The following is a 26,499-nucleotide window of genomic DNA, read 5'->3' on the forward strand; positions in this document are numbered from 1 at the left end:
AGATCAAAACTCTGCTCTTTTGATTTCATGAGACACGAACAACAAGCGCCCAGAGGCGATTCAGTTCGCATGTGCCGCGCTATATAAGTTTTTCATTCATTCATTCATTCATTCATTCATTCATTCAGAGAAGAGCTGCAGACATGCACAGCGCAAGTATATTGGGATGAGAAGCCAAAATTGATGCCTAAAACATTTTTTTACCTTGATGCAAGGATCATACAAAGTGAAGTGAACAGCCTCAGATGATACACAGATGAAACAAATCTCCCTACATAAGTTTTACATGTACTGTACAGTACATCTGCTGTCTTCTCCTTTCTGCATTCTTTAGAAAGTGCACAATGTGTTACAAATCTTCCTTCCTGTTTAAGCAGTGGGTGTGGAGTCTGGGCATACACTGTGTGAGAGCTGATTGGAGGAAAGGCCCCCCCCCCTCCACAGAGGAAGAAGAAACTTGCAGAGCTACAGCTCTCTGCTTACCTATCTCTAAGTTCCCTCCCAAACACAAATTTCCAGCTGCTACAATTTTTTTTTTATGTTTTAAGACCCTAGGTGCTGTGTGTTTGAGGCCTAAAATGTGGCATAGGGACAAAAAGTTATATCAGATGTTCCAGAGTCAGGGCCAGTTCACACCAGATGCAGTTCCGTGCAGTTCCGTGCGCATTTTTTCTGCACAAAATGCATGCATTGTGTTTTCCATGTATTCCAATGGCTCTAGTTCACACAATGCAGTCAGTTTCCGGTGCAGAAACTGACCGGAAACTGAAAGCATGGTGTGAGCTAGAGCCATTGGAATACATGGAAAACACTGTGGCCCAGATTCTCGTATATGGGCGTAAAAATGTGCAGGCGTAACGTATTTGCCTTACGTTACGCCGCCGCAAGTTTTGCAGGCAAGTGCTTTATTCACAAAGAAAACCTGTCAGTCTGCAAAAGACTTGAGACTGGGGCGGAGGTTCACCTTCCAGCAGGACAACGACCCTAAACCTACAGCCAGAGCTACAATGGAATGATTTGGATCAAAGCATATTTATGTGTTAGAATGGCCCAGCCAAAGTCCAGACCTGAATCCAATTGAGAATCTGTGGCAAGACTTGAAAATTGCTGTTCAGATGCTCTCCATCCAATCTGACAGGGCTTGAGCTATTTTGCAAAGACGAATGGCAAAAAGGTCACTCTCTAGATGTGCAAAGCTGGAGACATCCCCAAAAAGACTTGCGGGTGTATTTGCAGCGAAAGAGGGTTCTACAAATTATTTACTCGGGGGGCCAAATACAAATGCACGCCACACTTTTCACATATTTATTTGTAAATTTTTTGTTGGTCTATCACATAAAATGGCAATAAAATTAATTTACGGTTTCGGTTGTAACATGACAAAATGTGGAATTTCAAGGCACTGTAATAGGTAATAAATAAATTGTTGATATACCAGGTACAATAATTGGTGGACTTTTAATTTAATTAATAAGATAGAAGGGATGACATTTTGAAAATAAAGTGGAAAAGTTGCAGTTTTCTTTTATTTTTTTCTGTTGAAGGCCTAACAGGAAATTGCCTGCAGATCAGATCAATGTCCAAAGTCCTCGGCTAGACAGATGTCACTATATCTGGTGTTTATATAGGGAAGAAGCAGACAGTTGACATGGAGAAGATGGTGTTAAATATTTACAGATTGTTAATAGAAGTGAAGCAGCGCCACAAATACCACAAATAGACACGCTCTTTAAAGAGGAAGGTTTTTTGTGTTGTTGTCCATAAACGTTTGTCCATTAGGCTAGGTTCACACTTGTGCAGTGCAGGAAATGCTGAGATTTGTGCGTATTTCCCACACCAAATTGCAAGGACAGTGTGAATGTCAATACAAAGTTGACATCCCAAACGCAGGTTGCAAAAGTACAAAACGACCATGCAATCTGGTTCGATGCGGCTCCAAAAAAGGTGCATGCACTACTTGGTGCGGTGTAGGGCTGCAACTAACGATTATTTTCATAATCGATTAATCGGCCAATAATTTTTTCGATTAAACGGATAAAATCATTAAAAAAAATGTAATGTGGAATTTTTTCGTTTATTTAACAGTAATAATGAAAAAACTGAGTGTTACACTTAAAGCGGGAGTTCACCCAATTCGTTTTTTTTTTCTATTTTCCCCTTAGCTTCATGCTCGTTTTGTCTAGGGGAATCGGCTATTTGTTTTAAAATATGATTCGTACTTACCCGTTTTCGAGATGCATCTTCTCCGTCGCTTCCGGGTATGGGTCTTCGGGAGCGGGCGTTCCTTCTTGATTGACAGTCTTCCGAGAGGCTTCCGACGGTCGCATCCATCGCGTCACTCGTAGCCGAAAGAAGCCGAACGTCGGTGCGGCTCTATACTGCGCCTGCGCACCGACGTTCGGCTTCTTTCAGAAAATCGTGACGCGATGGATGCGACCGTCGGAAGCCTCTCGGAAGACTGTCAATCAAGAAGGAACGCCCAGTCCCGCAGCCCATACCCGGAAGCGGCGGAGAAGATGCATCTCGTAAACGGGTAAGTACGGATCATATTTTAAAACAAATAGCCGATTCCCCTAGACAAAACGAGCATGAAGCTAAGGGGAAAATGTGTTCGCTATGGGTGAACCTCCGCTTTAAACAGCAGATTAAAAAGTGTTTAACATTAACATTACACAACTTTGCAGCCATACAAAAAGAACAAACATTCTGAAAACAGGTGAACTACTGTTCAAGAAACTTGGAACACCAATGATGGGGCACTATTCCTCCCAGGAACACCAAATACCGGGGCACTATTCCTCCCAGGAACACCAAATACTGGGGCACTATTCCTCCCAGGAACACCAAATAATGGGGCACTATTCCTCCCAGAAACACCAAATAATGGGATCCTACTATTCCCCCCGGGAACACCAATGGTGGGGCACTATTCCGCTACCCTCTCCCAGGAACACCAATGGGGCACTATTCCGCTACCCCTCCCCTAGGAACACCAATGGGGCACTATCCCCCCCCCCCTCCCAGGAAAAAGATGGGGCACTACTATTCCACCCACCCCCCGGAACACCAACGATGGGAGTTGGGAGGATGGGGAATTGTCATAATGTATGGTACTGTTACGGTACTGTACTACAATGTTACTGTATTGTTACTGTACTGGTACTTGTTTTCTACCTTGCTCGGCTCTCCTCACGGCTGCTTCCCGTCTCTGTTCCCTCGAGGCAGCAGCGGGCGGGGCTTAGAAGTTCAGTGGGGCGCTGACGTCAGAGGTGAGGAGAGGCGTGGAGAAGCGTGCAGCGGCATACGTCGGCACCTTACACAGTCACATACACAGGACGTGTGGCGCGAACGCTCCTCATCATACGGCGGCGCCTTACACAGGACTTGCGGCGTGGACTAGTAAGACGGGACAGGAGGATATTTATGGACGGACGGACGGAAATAAAGCAATGTGCGGACGGACCAACTAATCGATAATGCAAATCGTTGACAACGATTTTCATTATCGAATATTATCGATAATATCGATTAATCGTTTCAGCCCTAGTGCGATGCAGTGAGATTTTAACCTATTCAAAATGGCTCAAATTGTACCACACTGTTCAAAATTAATGGTCTCAAATTATACCACACTGAACTGCGCATGTGAGTTACACAGGAATATAGTGCTGTTCCTGTGCGATTCTAATGCGGTACACAGTGTGAACCAAGCCTTAGGTATGTGTACTGATTTAAAGTTGATCCCAGGTTTGATTTAATTTTTAAATGGTTCAATTGAAACAAGCTGGTAGTAAAATAAATAGTTTGTTTCTAACACATGCAACCACTGAGAGTGCTGTATAAATTGCATGTAGCATCAGCTACATACAGTACACAGTGCTGAGTTCCAGCAGCAGTATATAGATTTCTGTCCCGTTCGTGGAACAAGGTCGAATTGGGCAGAGTGCTGCTCGGTCAATCAAAACATGCGTTGTATTTTTATAAATTAATACAAGGCTTCCTCTGAATGGTTGAAGTGGAGAGGCAGGCAGACGATTTCACCGTCTCTAACTCAGCCACTTGGAGGTCCACTTTTATCTCCAAGATTACTCTGTGATTCACATTCTGTTCATCTTACAATCAGGACTTGACCTCAGAAAGGACAGGTTTTGGCCCTGTCCATTGTTTTTTAAAATCTCTGGTTAAACTTTCTTTAGTAAAAAAAAACTTTTATTCAAGGTGTACCTCACATCCAGCCACCATGCAACAACCTGCTATTCCTCAGGATCTCAATTTGGTTCTCTCTGCCCTGGATAAAACAAGTTTTGAACCCAGCAGGGATATCCTCTTGGATAACCTCTCCTGCAAACTGTCCGTTTTGGTTGTTTTTCACGTCTGTAAAGCCAGCCATTGGTGAATCAAAATGTATTTGGTTCAGCAGGAACGGGACAAATTTCAATCCGTCTATAGGCAGATTGGTTGTACTGAAGATCGACTTTAGTACAGCCAGTCTGTCAGTTTTTTTTGTATGATTTCTGTCAGCAGCTATAGCGAATGTGTTGGTGGGGAAATCAAGTGATTTTTCTTCCCTTTTAACCCATGGTTGAATGAAAGAAATGGCCTAATGTGGCCAGCCTTACACATGTCTCGAGTTGGCAGCTCTATCTTGTAAAGAGTTCTTTATTCTTATGACATGGTGGTTTTGCTCACAAGGTGGTATAAGTCTTCCTCCTCAGTGAAGACAGCCCTAGAACAACTAGGGACCGCCACGCTGGAAAGGACCACAGTCAGGATAAACAGGGAAACCCCCCCCCCCCAACTGAAGGGGCAGACATCTCCCCAGCCAGACAACAGTCCACAGCATAGCGTCCCATCCTAACCGCACATCCCAACAGGGGAAGATCTCAACGGACTAAAACCTGTAAAAAAGAAAGACAGAGATACGAGATGAATGAAGTTTCATCATCCAGCGGGTGACTTGGAGGCCTCCGACCTGGAGCTTCTAGGTTTCTTGGATTGTCTCTTCCAGCCGGAGGAAACTTGAAATCCAGGAGTGGCAGCATGCAGTGGCCAGTCCGGAAGGGGTATCTGAGGAAGCTCAAAAGTCCCTAGAAATTTGGGGAGATCCCCCAGTGCGCGGACAACCGCCAACTTTCCTTCATGAGAAGCAGACAATTGAAAGGGGAAACTCCAATGATACTTGATATGTTTAGATTGTAGGGCTCCAGTGAGGGGCTTCAGGGCCCGGCGCAGGTCCAAGGTTAGCTTGGAGACATCAGGTTGCAGATGGATACGGGTTTCGTTAAAGTGGATGGACTCCTGTGCACGAGCAGCCTGAATGATGGCGTCTTTAATGGCGTAAAAGTGAACCCTACAAATCACATCCCTGGTGTGATCCAGGCTGGGATTCTTGGGTCCCAGGGCTCTGTGAACTTGATCAAGTTCTATAGCAGCCTCCTTGTCTTTCTGAAGTAGGTCATTAAATATGGCAGTGACCGCTGGGACCAAGTCCTTGGTGACAACCGACTCAGGGAGGCCGCGGATGCGTATATTGTTGAGCCTGGCCCGGTTCTCTTGGTCGTCTTGAGATAGCATGAGCTGCTGGATCTGCACAGTGTGATCATTTAAAATAGCCTCATGAGCCTGCAGGGTAGATACAGTCTCCTCCACGCTGTGTTCCACCTCCTCCAGCCTGTCTGTGACATCTCAGCGAAGCTCAGAGATCTCCTGTTTATAGGAGCGCTCCATCCTCTGTACACAGGCCTCAAAATCATGCCTAGTAGGCAAGGCCTTAATGTAGGCCTTCAAGTCCCAGCCTGTATAGGAGCGATGTGAGTCCGGGGAGTGACAGGCAGAACGAATGGAGCCTGTATCAGAATCTGGGGGAGAGCTGGCCCTCTGCTTGGTCTTCATTGCAGAGGTGGAGCGCTGGGAAGAAGCTCCGTGCGGGGCCGCATGTGTCCCCGAGGAGCAAGCCGCCGCCATCTTGGAAGAGGGGGTGCTGCGCTGCTCCGGCTGCAATTTAGGGAAAAAGCCGCCAATTTCGCCGTCCGTGCCTGGATCGGGGTTATGGTGAGTCTCTCACCCTCCCTTCCGTTCCATCACCGACCTGTTTGGTGTGTCCGAGCGGTGATTATTGCCGTTAGTCAGGCGGCGTGTGCGGGAGCTCCTGACACACACGTGACAAGCCACACCCCCCCCCCCTTACAAACATTTATACGTACATTTTTATCAGTACAAAAGACAAAACAGGCTTTTCACCCAACATGTGAACTGCTCTCTGGATTGTGGCTGCAGTGGATTTCGATAAACTCTAGTTAATGAAAGTAAGGCAAACCTGTTGCAAACTTCAGTTCATCAAACTGACCAAACAATGACGAAGCTTGCCTTTATCTCAAAAGTTTACCATTGGAGCCTCTGAGAGCTCTGTGAAATAGCAGCTAATTCTGCTGTAATATTGATGCTGACAATCCACTTATTTTTGTCCCCAGTGACCAAAACTAAACAGTCCTCTGATCATTCTAACCTGCAGCATCTTTTGTTTTTCACCCCATATGAACCTTATGCTGTCTGCCTCCGACAGCTCATTGTGTATTCTGTCTGTATCTAACTGTGTTCAATGCCGCCGTCACGTTTTTCCTCCGCCCACCCCGCCCTGCAAGCGCTGTTCTGGGGTGCTCGCATTGTCCTGGAGTCTGGACTGCTTCTGGAAACCCGAAATTTATAGTTTCAGATGTTTTCGAATAATAGAGGACACTGAGGCACGTAATTGATGTCTCGATACAAACAACAGTGTCGCAAGCAGTTGCTTTCCCTGGAGTACAAGGCAATATTTTATTTTAATCTAGACTGTCTTGACATGAGAAAACACTCTCCTGTATCACAGGGAGATGGTCGCTAAGCTGCCGGCAACACTGTAAATGTCATTGGTTGTTCATGCTAACAGGTCATGTCTGATGTGTTGGTGCAGCATGGGCAAAATCTTAATCTGCACGATCGGTAAAAGAATCTCAAGCAGCCTTTTATTGAAGTTGAACACTAGTCAGATACAAATTAATGGGGCTCTGTAATAAAAGTAATATTGCGTATTTCAGCCTCTAGCAGTCCCTGTACAGCAGGGCTGTGGAGGGCGAGAGGATGAACCAGTACCGTGAGCCAGTAAATGAATGTACTGACAAAAAGCATGCTGTTAGGAAGAGAGAACAGAGTGACAAAGAGATGAGCTCATCACTGTGTGGCCCAGTCATCAATTGGCAGTGGGTCCAGGTTGACCTGGGCTCAGAGGAAGTGGATTGAATGATGCTGGCCATCAATCTGAGGACATCTAGTGACAGTGCAAATGTACTGTGGGGGAATTCTCTGGATTAAAGTTAAATACTGCAGCAAGAGCTGGTTTGTGTTATTTTATTAGTTAATGAGCTATTGATTTTTATCTCATCTTTGGCTAGAGTTATACTCAGAAGTGTATCCAAAGCCCAAACTTTTTTTGTTTTGGTTAGTGTGAAGGGAAATATTGAAACTGGACAGGTTTCAATATGATGAGAAATCCAAAATTTTACAGTTATCACCGTAACAGAACCCCAAGTGGGTAAATAGAATAATGAGGACACCATTACCAAGGACAACTATCTTAAGGGTGATTTCATTTTGTTGTGTCTCCTGGACGGGAAGTGATAGGGACACCTGCCTAAATATTACGTTCCCTGCGCCCCCCCCCCCATTTTTAAATAAAACCATTCCATTTTTATTATATATTTTATTTTAGTCATGGTGACATTATCACTGGGTCTCTGCTTCTCTATGCAATGTAGGTCGATCATGGCAGGTGGGAGGAGCCAGCAGGACAATGCACTTAAATAGGAGCACCAGTCTCCCCCAGAAAAATTAAAATTCAGCAGCTACAAATACTGTAGCTGGATACTTGCTTGTCCAGAGATCCAGCATTGTCCTCATCCAAGCCAAGCCTTAATCGACTTCTGGTCCAGGCGCCGGCATCTTAAAGTGGTTGTTAAGCCAACAATGACAATGACAATCCCCTCTGTAACATAATGTTATGTGTCCCTGTGCCTGTGTTGTATAAAAAAAGCTGCTGATTAGTACCTAATTACAGAGCGTCTCCCGGTGCCAACGTGACTCCTCGGCTCTCTCCTCTGCCCAGCTGACAGCTATAGTGGGCGGGGCTGAACACTCCTGCTGACATCAGCCGGGGAGGAGAGAGAGCAGAGGAGTCACATGAGCTCTGAGAGATGCTCTGATATAGGTACAGATCGGCAGCATTTTTATATAACACAGGCACAGGGGCACAAAACGTTATGTTACGGAGGGGATTGGAGGTTTTTATTTTATTTCTAATAACAGCAGGGCACTGACACAGAGCAGACAGGCAGGGTGGGGACGACGACGACAGAGGAGGACAGAGTACAGAGCAGGGCTGCGGATGATGGAGGCGCGTAAACTGACCATGGTGTCAGGGCTCAGCAGCCATGATAAACCGTGGTCAGTTTACAGGGGGGAGGATATAGCCAGGCAGGATCAGTCAGGTATTTTAGGTGATAGACAAATGTTTGTATGAAAATCTACTAGTGTATGACCTACGTAAAGCCCAAGTTGGGGATTCTTTTATTAGGAGCCATTGTCAGACCGCTTAGAGCTCTTTCACACTGCTCCCTTCCTTGTAGATTGTGGGGGGCAATGTTGCCTAAAAATACTGAGAATACTAACATGTATAGAGCCATAATTTACACTGCGCAAGGGGGGTGGGGCCAATTCTGTATTTATTGCCTTTGTGTCCTTGACAGGGAGATTTCCCCTCATATCCTGTCCCAATAAACCCTAAGGGGGAGCTTTACTAAAACGTGGGCACTCTACATGGTAGGCAATCAGCTTCTAACGTTATCTTGTTTAATTAAGCTTGGGCAATAAAACCTGGAATATAAATGGAATGGTTTCTATGCAGAGCTGCACCATATAGTTTTAATAAATAGCCGCCTAAGTGTCAGCATGAGATTGGGTGTCTTCTGGTCTCTCTATGAATAAATACATACAGCAATAAATATCTGTCAGAATTGCCATTTTTTCTCCATGACCTCCAAAGTAAAATAATTTGGCATCCATTGTACATAAAACATTGATTTTTTTTTTTTAGTTTTTGTTTTTAATTTTTATGGTATTTACATTTTGATTTGTGTTTATTTAATCACACAATTTTTATTTCCATATTCTTCTGTTTTAGCACCTACAAATGACCATTCAGGCAATGCAAGATGAGCTACGCATCCAGCGAGACCTCAACCAGCTCTTCCAGCAGGACAGTGGCGGGAGATCCAAGGAACTGTTTAATGGCGATCTAACTGAGGAGAACTTCCGCATCCTCCAGGTGGAACACGACCGCCAGGCCAAGGAGCTTTTCCTGCTGCGAAAAACACTGGAGGAGATGGAGCTGAGGATTGAGACTCAGAAACAGACGCTTAATGCCAGAGATGAGTCCATCAAGAAATTGCTTGAGATGCTGCAGAGCAAAGGGATCTCCTCAAAGGTGATGGATGAGGACCACGAAAGGACCAGGAGGCTGGCTGAGGCGGAGATGCATGTCCACCACCTAGAGAGCCTGCTTGATCAGAAGGATAAGGAGACCAACATGCTGAGAGAGGTGATTGTAAACATTATAGCTCAATTACTACTGTTTTGTATTATACTTAGCCATAGCTGCTTATCTTTTTATTCCATGTTATAGGATACATTTCTTTTCCCCCTGACATCATATGAAAAAGCAATCAGTCTCATTGTCTCTGTGAATCTGGGGGTTCATCCATGACCATTTAGGTAGAGTGAACGAGACCGGACACTACAACGAAGCAGAATTCAGTCTTTTACAGGAAGAAAATATTGCATGGTAGCTTAACAACCAGGTACAGGGGTAACAAGGTTTTTAGGGGTAATTATTTTTTTAATTTTTTTTATCAAAAAGGATTTTATTGAACCTAAAGCGCCCCAAAGATGCTGCTTAAAGGACTTTTTTTTATCACAATGATGCATTTTTCAGGTGCTAAAGTGCTTGAAAAATGTCTCCCGTGTGAAAGGGGTCTGAATCGCCAAGAAACTGCAAGAACAGTTCAATTTACAAAAAGCCCTGAACTACTATATCCAGCACGTCTAAGAATAATGACAGCAGAAGGTCCCCAATTTTTTGATACACCAGGAAAAGCAGCACAGTGGCTGGAACAGAATAAAGTACAGGAATAAACTAGCTGATTGACTGGACAATATGGAGAAGATTGAATAAGGGTTACATGTTGGGGAGGGGGGGGGTGGGTTTTTTTTTTTATTTTTTTTTTTTTTTTTTCCTTTTGGGGAATAATTGGGAATTATTTTTTGAAAAACCAAGGAAGAAAAGATCAGAAAAGCCTAATCACTGTAAACACATATTAAGAGAAAAAGGGAAAAAGAGAAAACAATTAACATTAATAGATAGATATAAAATGGGGTAGGGGGGTAGGGGGGAGGGGAAGAAAAGGAGCACACATTTATATACACACACGTGAATACGTGTGCACACTAGATTAGGAATCTACCACTCCCCCGTCGGTGGGGGGGGGATTTTCTCCTCCCCCTTCTCTTCGTCCCTTTTTTTTTTTTTTTTGGGGCGAGTGCAGGGGAAGGATCCGCACGGGATCACGATAGAGATGGATGGTAATGGAAGGGAAGGATGGAAGGGAGAGGTCACATGTATAGCCCTAAGGGTAGGCCTAGATAGGCAAGGAGGGAGGTGGGAGGGGGGGAGGGGGGGCAGAATTATATCATAGCACAAGTATCACGTTTCACTTACTTAGCACAAAGGAAAGGATTGTACTTTAATATATATTTAAATGCTTTTTCCTTTTTTCTTCTTCCTGGGTAAATTTAAAAATGGTATACAATTTTTTTTTTTTTTTTTCTGATGTCAAGGGTCTGTTTTGGTTTGATATCTTTGGTCGGGTATGGGACCTAAAATGATAAATATAGGCTCCTGGAATGTCCGGGGGATGGGGGACCCAGTGAAAAAAGCTGCAGTTTTCACTACCCTGGAGTGGTATGGGGTGGAGGTGATTTGCATTCAAGAGACCCATTTGACTAAAGAAACAAAGTTAAAACTGGTTAATAAAAGAAAATATCAAAGCCAATACCATTCTGTCCACTCTTCTTATTCTAGAGGAGTGAGCATAATGGTAAAAGCTGGCGTATCATTTGTATGCATGGAGTCAAGAATAGATGAATTGGGCCGCTATATTTTTTTGCACTGTTTGATAGAAAATGTACCATATGTATTGGCTAATATTTATATACCCCCCCCCCCCCTTCAAGATGGAGGTGTTGTATAAGTTGATGGAATTTGTGGTAAACAAGGTAAATATTCCGGTATTAGTGGTTGGAGACCTGAATAACGTGCTAGATAGAACTATGGATAGATTTCCACCGGGGATACGGAGCTTAGGGGAAGGAGAGGGGCATCTAAGTCAATTTCTGAAAGAGGTTGGGTGGTGGGACATTTGGAGGGTGAAACACCCAGACCTGCGGCAGTATTCTTGTTTCTCAAGTACATATTCTACATTATCAAGAATAGATATGGCCCTGGGAAACGGCGTATGTTTACAAGCAGTTAGTAAAATATCCTACTAACCAAGAGGGGTTTCTGATCATTCCCCCCTGGTGCTGTCACTGAATACAGGAAAAAAATGCCCCCCAAGTAATTGGAAAATAAGTCCCTTCTGGCTAGAAGTGATGGGGAAGCCAGAAGAAATTAGCATCAAATTAAGGGAATTCCTGGACTTTAACGCAGGGACAGCGCCAGAGGGAGTGGTGTGGGACGCCCTAAAGGCATTCCTCAGGGGTATATTGATCCAGCAGGTAGCTAAGATTAAGAGAAACTCAAGGGAATGGGAGGAGAAAATCAGGGAAGAGGTCCTAGAGGCTGAAAAGCAATATGTGGAAAACCCAACACTGTCTAAACAACAACTATGGTTGGAGAAACAACAGGAATATAAGTTAGTGGTTAATAAGAAAGTTGAAAATAAGCGTCTATTTCAGGAGCAGAGCGCTTTTTCGGAGGGGGAAAGTGTGGGCCATACTTTGGCCCTCCTAGCGAAAACTAATATGGCACCCTCTAAAGTTCCAGCAGTTAGGACGGCAGGGGATGGGATATCATTTGAAACATCTGCAATAGTGGACACGTTTGCAGCTTACTACAAAGATTTATATAGATCAAAAAAGGGGGAAGCTAAAGTGCAGATGGAAGAATTCTTTAGAGGAATAGGAACCCCAGTTCTATCAGAGGAAGATAGAAATGCTATGGAATCCCCAATTACATTATTGGAATTACAACAGGCAATCAAAGGACTCTCCAATCAAAAGTCCCCAGGGCCAGACGGCCTGCCAGCGGAGATTTACAAACAATATGGTGAGGTACTGCTCCCGGAATTACTAAAACCGCTGAACTGGGCGATTGAAGGAGGAAGGCTACCCCCCTCAATGATGGAAGCAATTATTATAGTGCTCCAGAAGGAAGGGAAGGATCAACTAGATACATCATCTTATAGACCTATATCTTTGCTTTGTTCAGATGTAAAAATATTGTCTAAGGTATTGGCAACGAGAATAAACAAATATATTCAGAAATTAATACACCCAGACCAATCTGGATTTATTCCAAATCGGTCCACGAGTATAAACATAAGAAGGCTGTACCTAAACTTACAGACTCCAACGGAGAATATGGGAGATAGATCTATTCTATCATTGGATGCCACCAAGGCCTTTGATAGTTTGGAGTGGGACTATCTCTGGCATGCTCTGGAGAAGTTCAGGTTTGGTCCATCTCTTATTAAATGGATAAAGCTATTGTATAATTCCCCAAGAGCCAAAATAAAAATAAATAATGAAGTTTCACAGTCGTTTGAATTGGAAAGGGGAACGAGACAGGGATGTCCATTGTCCCCCCTCCTCTTCGCCCTGGCATTTGAGCCTTTGGCGATTGCTATTAGAGCAAGACAGGAAATACAGGGGTTTCAGAGAGGAGTAGAGGAGGAAAAAGTCGCACTTTATGCGGACGATATCCTTCTTTTTTTGGGCAACTCTACAACCTCCCTTAAAACGGCAGTTCAAACAGTAGAAGTGTTCGGACGATTCTCGGGCCTAGTAATAAATTGGGAAAAGTCAACACTCTTATTAGTGGACCCGGTAAGCAATATGGATGGAATGGGAATCCCTCAATTAAAAATTGGGGAGAAGATGGATTATCTAGGCATTGTGGTAACATGTAACCCAGAACAATTTATAAACAACAACCTAGTGCCACTTCTGGGTAAATTTAAACGCAAAGCGGAGATATGGGGACATTTGCCACTATCGGTGGCCGGCCGCAGCAATTTAATCATAATGATATGGATGCCACAATTGCTCTATATACTCCACAACTCCCCAGTATGGATTGATAACCGATGGTTTAAAAAGATAGAGACCCTCTTTAGGACCCTAATTTGGAAAAAGGGAAAAGCAAGGATCAGTCTCCGAACGTTGCAATTACCAACAAATAGAGGAGGATTAGCGGTCCCACACCCTTATAGTTATTTTTTGGCGGCACAGTTGCAGCACTTGGGGGGGGTGGAAACGCAAGCGGGAAAATGATACTAAGAGGATCTCCTCATAGATCTGTAATAGAGACCTTGGAGGCCAACTCCTTCTCAGTGAAAAATCCTACAGTAAAGATGGTGGTAAGAATATGGCAAGCAGCAAAATTAGCTTTGGGCTATAAAGGATTAACAGAATATTCCCCATTATGGGACAATAATAATTTAAAAGAAATTCTGGCCATGGGGAAACTAAAAGAATGGGATAAACGGGGGATAACCAGAGTGGTACAATTGTATACAGGTTGCACATTAAAACCCTTCTCAGAGCTAAGTAGTAAATATAGCATCCCAAACTCCATGTTTTTTACTTATTTACAGGTTAGACACGCACTACAAGCCCAATTTAAATTACAGCCGATAAGATGGCAAAAGCTCACGCATCTCCAAAGACTAATCAAAACGGGGGTTCTGAAAGGTCTTATTTCAGAATTATATGAACAGATCAGTGATCAGTTAATAGGAAAAGAGAAGTTGAGCAGGAACAAACAGAGATGGGAGGAGGATATTGGACCTTTAACGAACGACCAATGGGACAGGATATTGGAACTAGGGACAAGGGTCTCATTAGCCCCGTCACAACGGGTCTCCCATTTATTCCTCATACACCGGGTCTATTATACCCCAAAGAAATTATATGGATTTGGATGGAAGCTGGATGATAAATGTCCCAGATGTCAAAATACAGGGGACCTCATCCACATGATGTGGAAATGTCCAAAATTGCATAGATATTGGGTAAAATTTTTGGATACTTTAAATGCAACCTTCAGTGTTACACTGGAACTTGAAGCCAGGGTCTGCCTTTTAGGATGCATTGAGGAGAGAATGGGGCAGAGGGATACATTAGAAGCAGTTATAAGATGCCTGTTTCAGGCGAGGAAACTAATAGCACTAAAATGGCAAGCACAAAATCCACCCACAGCAGAGGAATGGGTTAATGTAATGAATAGCACAATTGGGAAGGAAAGGGGAACATGGATTAGAAGGGGTAACCTCAAAAAATTTAAGGCAATATGGGAGCAGTGGTTATGTAAAATAGGCCGCTCACTTTAAATCAGGGGAAAATGGGCAAAGAATAATCTAAGGAAAGGAATGGAATTAAAAACGTGTATGCACTTTAAAAGCAAGATAGGAGGGAGGGAGGGGAGGGGTGGGAACGGGATGAATGGACATTTTTAATTTTTGCAATATTTTTTTTTGTATGCACATAAAATGCACTAAGTATATAAAAAGAATGGATCTGTAATTTTTTCTTTGTATTTGTATGGAAACAATAAAAAAAAGTATTGAAGTTAAAAAAACAAAAAGCCCTGAACCACCACTTTTCAGGGAGTGGTTGTGCCAGTACTGCGACTAGATAGGTTCAAAGGATTCTACTTAATCCTTTCATGCCGAAGCCTATATCTGACATTTGTTGCTTAAATCCATATTTTTTGCTAGAAAATTACTTGAGACCCCCAAACATTTTATATATATATATATATATATATATATATATATATATATATATATATATATATATATATATATATATATATATATATATATATATATATATATAATTTTTTTATGTCACACGGTATTTACGCAGCGTTTTTTTTTTTTTACAATCTAAGGTGTTTTGTTGGTATCACACAGCGTAATATACAGTATGCAGATACCTAACCTGATATTCTTTTGAAATTGCGCACACTCGTGGGATGGCGACAAACTACGGTACTTAAAAATCTCCACAGGCGACACTTTAAAAAAAACATTACGGTTACCAGGTTATAGTTACAGAGGAGGTCTTTTGCTAAAATTATTGCTCTCACTCTGACGATCGCTGCGATATCTCACACGTGTGATTAATTTTAAAACTTTTATTTTGCAGTCGCGACTTGCGTATGCATTTTCTTTGCTGCGTGAGCTTGCAGGGACGGGGGTGCTTTTTTTTTTTTTTTTTTTTTTTTTAACATGGTCCTTTTAAAAATAAATCTGATCACTTGTATTGCTGTCACAAGGAATGTAAACATCCCTTGTGACAGTAATACATGGTTACAGATATTCTTTATGGGGGGATCGAGGGTCTAAAAAAAAAAAAAAATCCCTCCTTTGCACTTAAAAGTATTCAGATAGCAAAAATCTGCATTTCTAAATGTTTTTCTTAAATCGGAGCCATTAGCAGCCAAGTAAACCTGAAGTGAGCTCTTAAGGGCAAGAAGTGCAGTAAAATCATAATAAGTAATTTCGGTAAGGAGAGAAGCCTGTACAACTGTGCAAGACTGAAGTTCAGTTTTAAGTTATAATATCTGAATAATTACTCCAAAGTACCAGATTTTACCCATAGGAGGTGCTGTGGGGGACATTGAAAATTGGTGATGCACTCAGAAGTGGGTATCAGTTTGGGCTGCCACATCAAGGAGTCAGAAACAACAGGAAAAGTTATCGTTAAATAAAGTTGTGCAGATGTCAGTAGGACAATAATGATACCTGAGCACTTGGTGACAGCCCTGGTGGCGCAGAGGTTAACTTGCACCCATCTCCCCAGCTAAGGGCACCTGGGATGCATGAAACAGACGGCTGATTTCCTGTTTCCACAGCGACGATCACCATGACTACTGCGGGTGTCAGATAAATAGTCTTTTCTCCATCGCTGTAAATAGAATGTGCAGGGCAGGCTGGGAGGCCCAGGAGAGGAAAGGCTGGAATCAGCTGACTTTTTCTGCTCCTAGTTTCTAATGACTCTCTTCCTTCTCTCAAGAAAAATAATTGTCACTTTATTGCCCAGACAGCAACTATTTCAATTAGAGTATCCCCGGATACAGATAAGAGTTGCCCGTTTTGGCCATTTTCAGATTGGACATTTGAGTGTTTTTGTCTGGCAAAGTCTTGTATCTTACACCCTCATGGTCTTCCTTCATTAGATTGTACAAACTGAGGTCCAAATAAAGACACAATCTACTGTATATGTAGGGGTGTAAGAACGGAGATCACTTTAATTATAAAAGTGCAGCTCAATAATGTGATAATCACAATAAAAAAAGCAATGCTATTCACAAAATTACTGCTATTTTATGAGTTCAAATAAAATTATTTATTATTCGATCAACAAAAAAAATGTAAGTGAATAATGCAACAACAATAATAATTGCAACGGTATAGTCCCAAAGTCATTCTGTGCAAACACCACACTATTACAGTGTTTCCCCAAAAGTAAGCCCTACCCTGAAAATAAGACCTATCTGGATTATCAGGGCGGGCTGCAAAATAAGCCCTACCCCGAAAATAAGCCCTAGTAAATCTCATTAAAAACCCTGTAATGCTTTTGTAAATATTGGCCAGTGTCTCCATTTGCAGCTGTATTTAAAAAAAACAAAAAAAACATGTTTACACCCACCGCTGACCCGCCGGATGTCCTCTTCTCTATTTCCGTATGATGTCTGCTGCCCCTTCCTCTTCTGCACATGGAGCGGGGTGATGTGAGCCGATATCTCAGCTGTTCTCGTTCCTCCACTCCCTCCACCTGTCGGAGGCCCTTCTGTCTTCAGTGCACTGACGTCAGTGACAATCGCGGCTCTTCTTTTTCCTCCTCTCCTCCCGCTGACGTCTGCGCCCTCACCCTCTTTACTGTAGTGCACAGAGCGCGCTGACGTCACATTCTCTTTCCTCATCTTTCCTCATCTCAGAGAAGAGCAGTATACGGTACCATAAAAGTTGTTAAAAAGGTACCTTTACAATCAATTCAGAATAATGTAAAAAACAGACTCCTGACCTGACAATGTTGTGGTGGGGTGAGGGGAAGACAGAGGACACAGAATTTTTAGATTTTAACAGGAAAATTGAGAGGGATAGATGACACCGCACAAACACTGTGTTGTCTATCATGCTTTAACCACTTCAATACAGGTCTTTTATACACTTTTATACACGCCTCCATACCAGGCCTATTCTGGCACTTCTCTACTACATGTACAAATCATAATTTTTTTTGCTAGAAAATTACGCAGAACCCCCAAACATATATGTTTTTTTAGCAGACACCCTAGGGAATAAAACGACGGTCATTGCAACGTTTTATCTTGCACGGTATTTGCGCAATCATTTTTCAAACGCCTTTCTTTTGGAAAAAAATTGTTTCATGAATTAAAAAAAAACAAAACAGCAAAGTTAGCCCAATTTTTTTGTAAAATATGAAAGATTATGTTACACCGAGTAAATAGATACCTGACATGTCATGCTTTAAAATTGCGCACACGCAATGGTGCCAAACTTCGGTACTTAAAAATCTCCTTAGGCAACGCTTTGAAAATGTACAGGTTACCAGTTTAGATTTACAGAGGAGATCTAGTGCTATAATTGTTGCTGGCACTCTAACGCACACGACGATACCTCACATATGTGGTTTAAACAGCGTTTACATATGTCGGCGGGACTTGCGTGTGCGTTCGCTTCTGCGTGCGAGCTACCGGGGACAGGGGCGTTTTTAATTTTTTTTTTCTTTTTTTACATATTTATTTATTAATTTATTTATTTTTATTATCACTTTTATTCCTATTACAAGGAATGTAAACATCCCTTGTAATAGGAATGTGTGTGACAGGTCCTCTTTATGGAGAGATGCAGGGTCAATAAGACCCTGCATCTCTCCTCCAGGCTGGAAAGCAAAAGCAAAAATTCACCGATCCCATGATTACTGTTGCTTAGTAACCGCAATCGCGGCTTTGTTTACTTAAGGGGACCCGGGCGTGACGTCATCACATGGTGCCCAGGTCCTTCGATGGTCATAGAGATGACTGGTGACCATCTGGTCACCAGTCATCTCTATGCTTCGTGCCAGCGCTGGACGATTCTTTCTCAGGGCCCCCGATGGCACGGGAGAGCCTGGAGAAGCACCGGATGGCGGCGGGAGGGGGGATGTCACCTCCCGCCGCCTATAAGAACGATCAATCGGTGGAACCGCCGCTATGATCATTCTTATGTTGCACAAAATCGCTGGCAGAAGAGAAGGATATCTGAATGATGCCTCTAGCTGCAGGCATCATTCAGATATCCCCCCACAAAGCCCAGGACGTCATATGACGTCCACCCGGGATGGGAGATCCCCTCTGTGGACGTCATATGACTACGGGCCGGTATTGAAGTGGTTAAAGAAACTGTTTTTTTTTTTTAAAGCAACAACCAGCCAGATAGACCGTAAAAAAATAAGCCCTACCCTGAAAATAAGCCCTAGTGTGTTTTTTGTGACCAAAATTAATATAAGACCCGGTCTTTTTTGGGGGGAAACCGTATTAATAGTCCTTATTCCTTTACTTTATTACTAAGCAAATCATATATGTCCTTATTATTCAATGCCCCCGTGTAGTGCTCCACCACCTTTCACTTGAAGGTGTAGATCTAAATACATAAATAGGTCAAAACCCCAAGAGATTTCAGGTCCCTTCTTTTGCATGTGGGGAATACCAGGCATGTAACTAATAGTGTCAATTTTTAACAGCAATCTGGATATGTTTTTTGCCTGGACTTGGGATCCTCAGGCCTTTACTGTGGATGCACTGGTGACTCTGTGGGATCAGTTCTCCTTGACCTATGCCTTTTGTAAAGTCAGATTGTGATAAGCATTTGGTATTAAGCACCATCGGGGTACAAATCTTGGCCATCACTATCGGCTTTCAGCCACCGCTGGCCTCTCACTCCCTGGGGCTCCCCTTGTATAGGTGGTTGCTCACCTGCCCTGACTCTGTGGGATCTTGGCTTGGCCTTGTTGGCTGTCCTTTTGAGACTCTAATGCCGCGTACACACAATGATTTTTCGGCATTAAAAAAGAAGACGTTTTTCAGCATGTCCAAAAAACAAAGTTTTTCCAACTTCATCATTAAAAACGACATTGCCCACACACCATCGTTTAAAAAAAATTATGATAAAAAGCACGGTGACGTACAACACGTACGACGGCACTCTAAAGGGGAAGTTCTATTCGTCTTTGGGCTGCTTTAGCTGATTCTGTGTTCGTAAAAGACGATTTGCGCTTTTCTGTCTGTTACAGCGTGATGAATGTGCTTACTCCATTATGAACAGTAGTTTTACCTGAACGAGCGCTCCCGTCTCATAACTTGCTTCTGAGCACACGATCATTTTAAATGACGTTTTTAAAAACGTCGGTTTTTTTTTCATGCCGAAAAATCATCGTGTGTACGCGGCATAAGAGACATAAACGTACATGCGAAGTAGATTTCTTTGTCACAATTACCTCCGCTATGTGGTTGTTTGAACTGGAAACCTTATTGAGTAATACCAATACAGGCATACCCCGCTTTAAGTACACTCACTTTACATACACTCGCGGGTATGTCCTTACTCGCGAGTGTATGTAAAGTGCCTTACAAGTACTGTACAGACATTTTGCAGCCACAGTAGAAGGAGCTGAAGCTCCGAGAGCATAGCCCGCCCTGTTCGTGTGCCCCTGACACCCCCACTACATTCCCTGGGTCCTCAACTACAGCTTCTGACACCCCCACTACAGCCCCTGACCCCCCACTACACCCTAGAAGTGAAAAAGGGTATTGTTTCACTTTAAGTTCATTTTCGTTTTACATACATGCTCTGGTCCCATTGTGTACTTAAAAGTGGGGTATGCCTGTAATGCATTTTACACAAGGACAGGGTTGTTTTTAAGGCCTAATTTTTGCCCAAGATGGTATCTTCTTGTCACAGCAGTCAGGACATTATCTTGCATCCCCTTTTTACGGATCCTTAGCATCACAAGGATGTATCTGTGGGATTCTGTGCTGCATAAGTTTACCTCTCAACTATGTTTTTTTTTTTTCTTTATCCTTCCTCATATGGGATTTCCTGCTAAAAAGTTCTAAAATTATTTATCTTTGTCTCATTTTTTACATCACAGAAACCTGACATTTTAACAGGGGTGTGTAGACTTTTTATATCCACGGTATATGCTTGCACAATCACTTTCAATTTGTGATCATGGTGGCATTTATATATATTTTTTTTCTTTTGTTTATTTAGTTTATTTCGCCGTTTAATGCCCTGTTGCGGCCAGGGGACTGCATGCACCCATTTGGTACTTTTTGCACGGTTTGCACTCCCATGTTTCCCATTGCCCTTTAATATCAGTGATTTCTAGCAGTCTCATAAAAGTGGAGTTTCGGACGAAATATGACTTATAAGATAAAAATACCTCTAGAACACTCTTGTCTCGTGCAATGTAACAAAAGTACAGTATACTCTTAGCTATGCCCAGTTTTCTTACTTTGTGAAGTTCCTGCACAGCACAGCTATCTCCAGTGTGGGCATCTGAAGCCACAGTGTCCTTTTTCCTCTATTCCGTGCATGCTGGCTACCCAGCATGCACCTGCCTATCTCGCGCATGTGCAGTGCGGTGTAATCTTGGTCAGCTTGCCATGCCAAGCTGATCAAGATTTTCCATAGACGCCAATGTTAAATGTTATGGGAGCAGTGCCATGCCAAGCTGATTAAGATTTTCCATAGACGCCAATGTTAAATGTTATGGGAGCAGTGCCATGCCAAGCTGACCAAGATCTCCCAGGAGCCAATGCAAAACCGGAAATTACTTGCAGCGCCGCTGCGGAAGTAAAATTAGATATAGGCATAAATCGGGTAAGTGAACAGAAAATAAAATATTAAATTGCCAATTCATTTATTTTAAAGGGGTTGTAAAGGAAAACATTTTTTCTTCCCTAAATAACTTCCTTTACTGTAGTGCAGTCCTCCTTCACTTACCTCTTCCGTCGATTTTGCTTTTAAATGTCCTTATTTCTTCTGAGAAATCCTCACTACCTGTTCTTCTATCTGTAACTCCACACAGTAATGCAAGGCTTTCTCCCTGGTGTGGAGAAAGCCTCTTGAGGGGGGAGATTTGAATTTACGCGCCCTATCTATAGATACGCCGGCGTAAATTCTCTCTGAATCTAGCCCAGTATATGTAAATCTGACGGACTGTTTACATGTTCAATTTTAAAAGCCGCAGCAAACCTGCTGACCTTACATGCTTGCTAATGTGAAAGAACAACTCTGATTTTCACATTTAACTAAATGTGAAAATCAGAGGTATTCTGTCACATTAGCAAGCATGTAAGGTTTGCTGCTGCTTTTAAAATTTAACATGTAAACAGTCTGTCAGATTTTCATATATTTTATTTAAGCTTATAAGCTCCGTTTTGTGTTGAAAATAACTGTGAAAGTTATTACTCTGTTGGGTGTAACAAGATGTCCGCTTACCCCCCTTCTAACTAACATTACTGTACAGGAGTGTGGGGTGGAGCAAGATGGCGGCGACGAAACGTCACTTCCTGACGAGACAGCAGCCGCCAGGTGTACCAAGATGGCCGCCGCTCCGGAGGCCGAAGCCGGGGACTTTCCTATGGCCGCACCTGAAAATCGCGGGTCATCCGGCCTGGAGATCGTCGGGGGGGGTGAATCGAGATCGCAATTAATTTACGATTAACCGTGCAGCTCTACTACCAGGCGGCGCAGCTTCGCGCCGTAACCTCCTGGTTTTCCCAACAATCGTACAATAAGTGGACAGAAATCGAAAAAATATGGCTTGCACCCACACATCCGAATAGTTTGCTCTGGAATGCGAATGCGGAGGTGGACTTGAGCCAGCTGTTGGGCCCCATGCTCCACCTTTGGACGCTTTGGCGCAGATTGTCTCAGGTACATGGCCTGGGCTCTGAGCGCTCTCTTCTGACTTCCTTCCTATATAACCCCAGAATGCCTGCCGGCCTCACCCACCAGATGTCCTCGTCTTGGGCGACACGGGACTTGTTCCACTTTGGCCACTTAGTGGACCCAATATCACGCAAGATGCTGTCATTCTCTGCACTCCAACAAAAATTTGATCTGCCTCGCTAGGTGTTTTATGGGTACCTGCAAATACGACATTATGCACAGTCTTTTGCGCCGAACCTCCAATTCTCAGCGCGACCCCCTTTGAGAGGCTTGTACTGGAGGGATCCGCACGCCGAGGTCTGATTTCAGACATATATGGGTTGCTCAACTCCTACTCCATCTCTACTCAGGGTAAGCATGCTTATATGCTTCGCTGGGAAAAGGCTCTGGGAGAGGAGAGTCCCAGAGACAACTTGGCAGACGATCTGGTCCCAGGCAGCCAAAAGCTCTTTTTGCATGCTCTATAAGGAGAACGCTTATAAAATTCTCTACTTTTGTTACCTGACACCAGATGTTCTCCATGCTATCTATCCCTCCAGCTCGGACAGGTGCTGGCGCTGTCAGGGAGACAAGCAGACTCTGTACCACATCTACTGGACCTGCCCTAAGATTGTGCTTTTTTGGACAGAGACGCAGCTTTTGTTGACCCGGCTGTTAGGGGTACAGGTTCCCAGGACCCCAAAATCCTTTCTTTTGGGGGTCTCACCTCTGCAAATTCCCTTATGTTCTAAAACACTGCTTAGGCATGTCCTGACAGCTGTGTGGTGTCTGATTGTCCCCACCCTCCCAAGCAGACCTGTATGCTAGAATAAAGGACATTGAGCTGATGGAAAAAATGACAGGCCGATTACAAGACAGATTGGATAAACATGATAAGGTCTGGGAGGAGTAGCACCGGCGTGAGGATCCGCCCTGAGCCGACGGTCGAGCTTCCTATCCCCCATTTATTCTTCCTTTCAGTTTTTTTTTTTTCTTCTCCTCTTTCTCTTCTCTTTCTTCTCTCTGGATACATGTATAGTTGCTGGGAGACCCTGCTTCACAGCTTGTAGTCTTTTTGTGGAGTTGGCGGGGATACCCCAGCTGTTTGGCTATCAGTTCAATGTTTTATGTGTTACTCTGACTGTACCAATGTAATGCAACAGTTCTTGTGTCATAGTGTCAACTTTTTGTATATCTACCTGCTGGTATGTTTGAAAATTAAAATTGTTATTTAAAAAAAAAAAAAAACACAAACAAGCTCCACTTTCAAAAAGAATAAAAAAAGAAAAAAAAAATGCAGCGATAACTAATGCCACGTACACATGACCATTTTTCATGACGTGAACATTTTTTTTAAATTGCTCAATAAAAACGGTCGTGTGCAGGCTCCAGGGCATTTTTCACATTGTGAAAAATGGGCACTAAAAATGTAGCTCTATTTTTTCTTTTTTTTTTTTCGCGTCATCGTTTTTCTTGTTGTGAAAAACGGTCGTGTGTACGCTTTAACGACAGGAAAAAAACGTGCATGCTCAGAGGCAAGTTATGAGGTGGGAGTGCACGTTCTGGTAAAACTAGCGTTCGTAATGGAGATAGCACATTTGTCATGCTGTAACAGACTGAAAAGCGCGAATCATCTCTCGCCAAACTTTTACTAACACAAAATCAGCAAAAGCAGCCCAAAGGGTGGCGCCATCAGAATGGTACTTCCCCTTTATAGTGCCGTCGTACGTGTTGTCGTACATGTTGTACGTCACCGTGCTTTGCTGGAGCATTTTTTTGCAAGGCAGGCTAGACAAGAATCACGTCAAGAAAAACATCGTTTTTTCCATGACATTAAAAACGATCGTGTGTACGCGGCATAAGGAGTGAAAACAGCAATACACTGTTTTTGTTCTTGGGTTGAAATATACCAAAAGAAAAATATGTGAGTAGCATGTCTTATTCATTATCAGGTGATTATTTTTGGCTCATTTATTTCTTTAAAAAATATAAGGGTCCAACCTCTAAAATATCAGTGTTTCGATTTTTTTTTTTTTTTCTGTAAGGTCTCCATTCCCAGTAACAGCCACTTCCTATAGAAGCTTACACACATTCTGCAATGTACTGCTAACAGGCTGTGTGCTTCACTCTGGATCTAAAGGGGTTAAAGGCAATATCCCCTGCTTGTCACCTCTACCAACCTCCCCGGGGAAATTGCAGAGTCCCGTCCAGCCCCAAGCTTCCTCGCTTGGCAACTATCCTGGTATCACTCTGGGGATTTTTTTTTTTATCGCATCACGTCACCTTATGTGCGAGAGCCTGGCTGTGCTTAGCGCTGCTATTAATGGGGTCAGGTAGCTTGCAGCACCTCCTTCTGCTTGCGATTGTGTGAGCAGCTCCTCCGTCTGCCACCTAATATCTTACCTGTGATGTTTTCTTCCTCCTTGCAGGAAATCCACCGGCGCTTCGAAAACGCCCCAGATTCCGCCAAGACGAAAGCACTGCAGACCGTTATCGAAATGAAGGTATGATTATCAGAAAACTCTTGATTGCTGATAGCAGTGTGCGACTGACATCCATTTATACAAGTGCCGTATGTAGTTTTGCTACATTGGGGTTACTCCCCGTTCAATATTAAATAACAGAAGTTGAGATTTGGAGTGAATCTGCATTAAAATAGAATGTTAAAGGCAAAATCCAGCCTTCAATTTTGGTTTGTATATTGATCAGTTTTTCCAAAATCAATTGAGCTTAAAGTGTTCCTGAAGATAATAAAAATAAATAAAAAAATAACAAACATGTTATTCTCGCTCATCCTCCTTCGGGTCCTCTGACGGCTATCTTCGCTTCTCCTCTTTTTGTGTCCCCATAGCAAACCATTTGCTATGGGGATACACAGTATCTGCTCGATCCCAAGCTTAGCCTCCCCACTCCCTCCTGACTACATTTAATTGACAGCAGCAGGAGCCAATGGCTCTATTGGATTTTCGTTTCCTTTTACCTTGAGAGCTATAAAGGATCATTTATTTTGGGAAAAACCAAGCCACATAAGGCTCTTAAGGCCCCTTTCACACTGGGGCGGGAGCCGTGGTGGCAGTATAGCGCCGCTAAAAATAGCGGCGCTATACCGTCGTATTTTCCGCGGGATTCGGCCGCTAGCGGTGCGGTATTAACCCCCGCTTGCGGCCGATAAAGGGTTAATACCGCCCGCAATGCGCCTCTGCAGAGGCGCATTGCAGGCGGTATTGCCGCGGTTTCCCATTGTTTTAAATGGGAAGGAGCGGTATACATACCGCTCCTCTCACCGCTCCAAAGATGCTGCTGACAGGAGATTTTTTTCTCTCCTGCCAGCGCATCGCCTCAGTGTGAAAGCCCTCCGGCTTTCACATTGAGGTTGCTGGGCAGGAGTTTTTCAGGCGGTTTAGCAGCGCTGTACCGCCTGAAAAACTCCTCAGTATGAAAGGGGTCTTAGAGTGGAAGATTACTACTTGGTCTTTAGAAGTGATGATCTATATTGCCTAGCTGGCCCTATTCTGGATCTTGTATGAAGGTACGCTTGCATTTCACAAGGTGACGGTGCACAGTTTCTGTTATCCGATGGAGCACTGAGAAGACTTATGCCCTGTACACACGATCGGTTCGTCTGATGAAAACGAACTGATGGACTGTTTTCATCTGACGAACCGATCATGTGTGGGCCCCATCGTTTTTTTTCCCATCTGTGAAAAAAATAGAACCTGTTCTATGGTTAAAAAACCGATAGAAAAAAACGATCGTCTGTGGGGAAATCCATCGGTCAAAAATTCACGCATGCTCAGAATCAAGTCGACGCATGCTCGGAAGCATTGAACTTCATTTTTCTCAGCACGTCGTAGTGTTTTACGTCACCGCGTTGGACACGATCGTATTTTTAACTGATGGTGTGTAGACAAGACTGATTAAAAGTCAGCTTCATCGGATATCTGATGAAAAAATCGGTCCGTTTTCATCAGATGAACTGATTGTGTGTACAGGGCATTAGGCCGCGTACACACGATCGGTCAAAACCGATGAAAACGGACTGAAGGACCTTTTCATTGGTCCAAACCGATCGTGTGTGGGCCCCATCTGTCAGTTAACCTTCGGTCAAAAAATTTAGAACTTGCTTTAAAATTGAACCGATGGACGCCTAACCGATAGGTCAAAACCGATGGTTAGTATCCAAAAG

At 43.3% G+C, this 26,499-nt stretch overlaps 1 protein-coding gene across 12 annotated transcripts in view; it reads left to right on the top strand.

Moving 5' to 3' along the window:
* The window catches only part of ERC1 (ELKS/RAB6-interacting/CAST family member 1), a 351,485-nt gene that overhangs the window by 90,346 nt on the left and 234,640 nt on the right, over positions 1 to 26,499 (top strand). For all 12 annotated transcript variants that reach the window (XM_040345288.1, XM_040345294.1, XM_040345289.1 and 9 more), the window contains exons 3-4: positions 9,212 to 9,628; positions 24,743 to 24,817. In XM_040345288.1, coding sequence (XP_040201222.1) covers positions 9,212 to 9,628; positions 24,743 to 24,817 — 492 coding nt within the window. The remainder of the gene's footprint in view (positions 1 to 9,211; positions 9,629 to 24,742; positions 24,818 to 26,499) is intronic.

The sequence above is a fragment of the Rana temporaria genome, chromosome 3, assembly GCF_905171775.1.
Source record: "Rana temporaria chromosome 3, aRanTem1.1, whole genome shotgun sequence".
NCBI classification, from domain to species: Eukaryota; Metazoa; Chordata; class Amphibia; order Anura; family Ranidae; genus Rana; species Rana temporaria.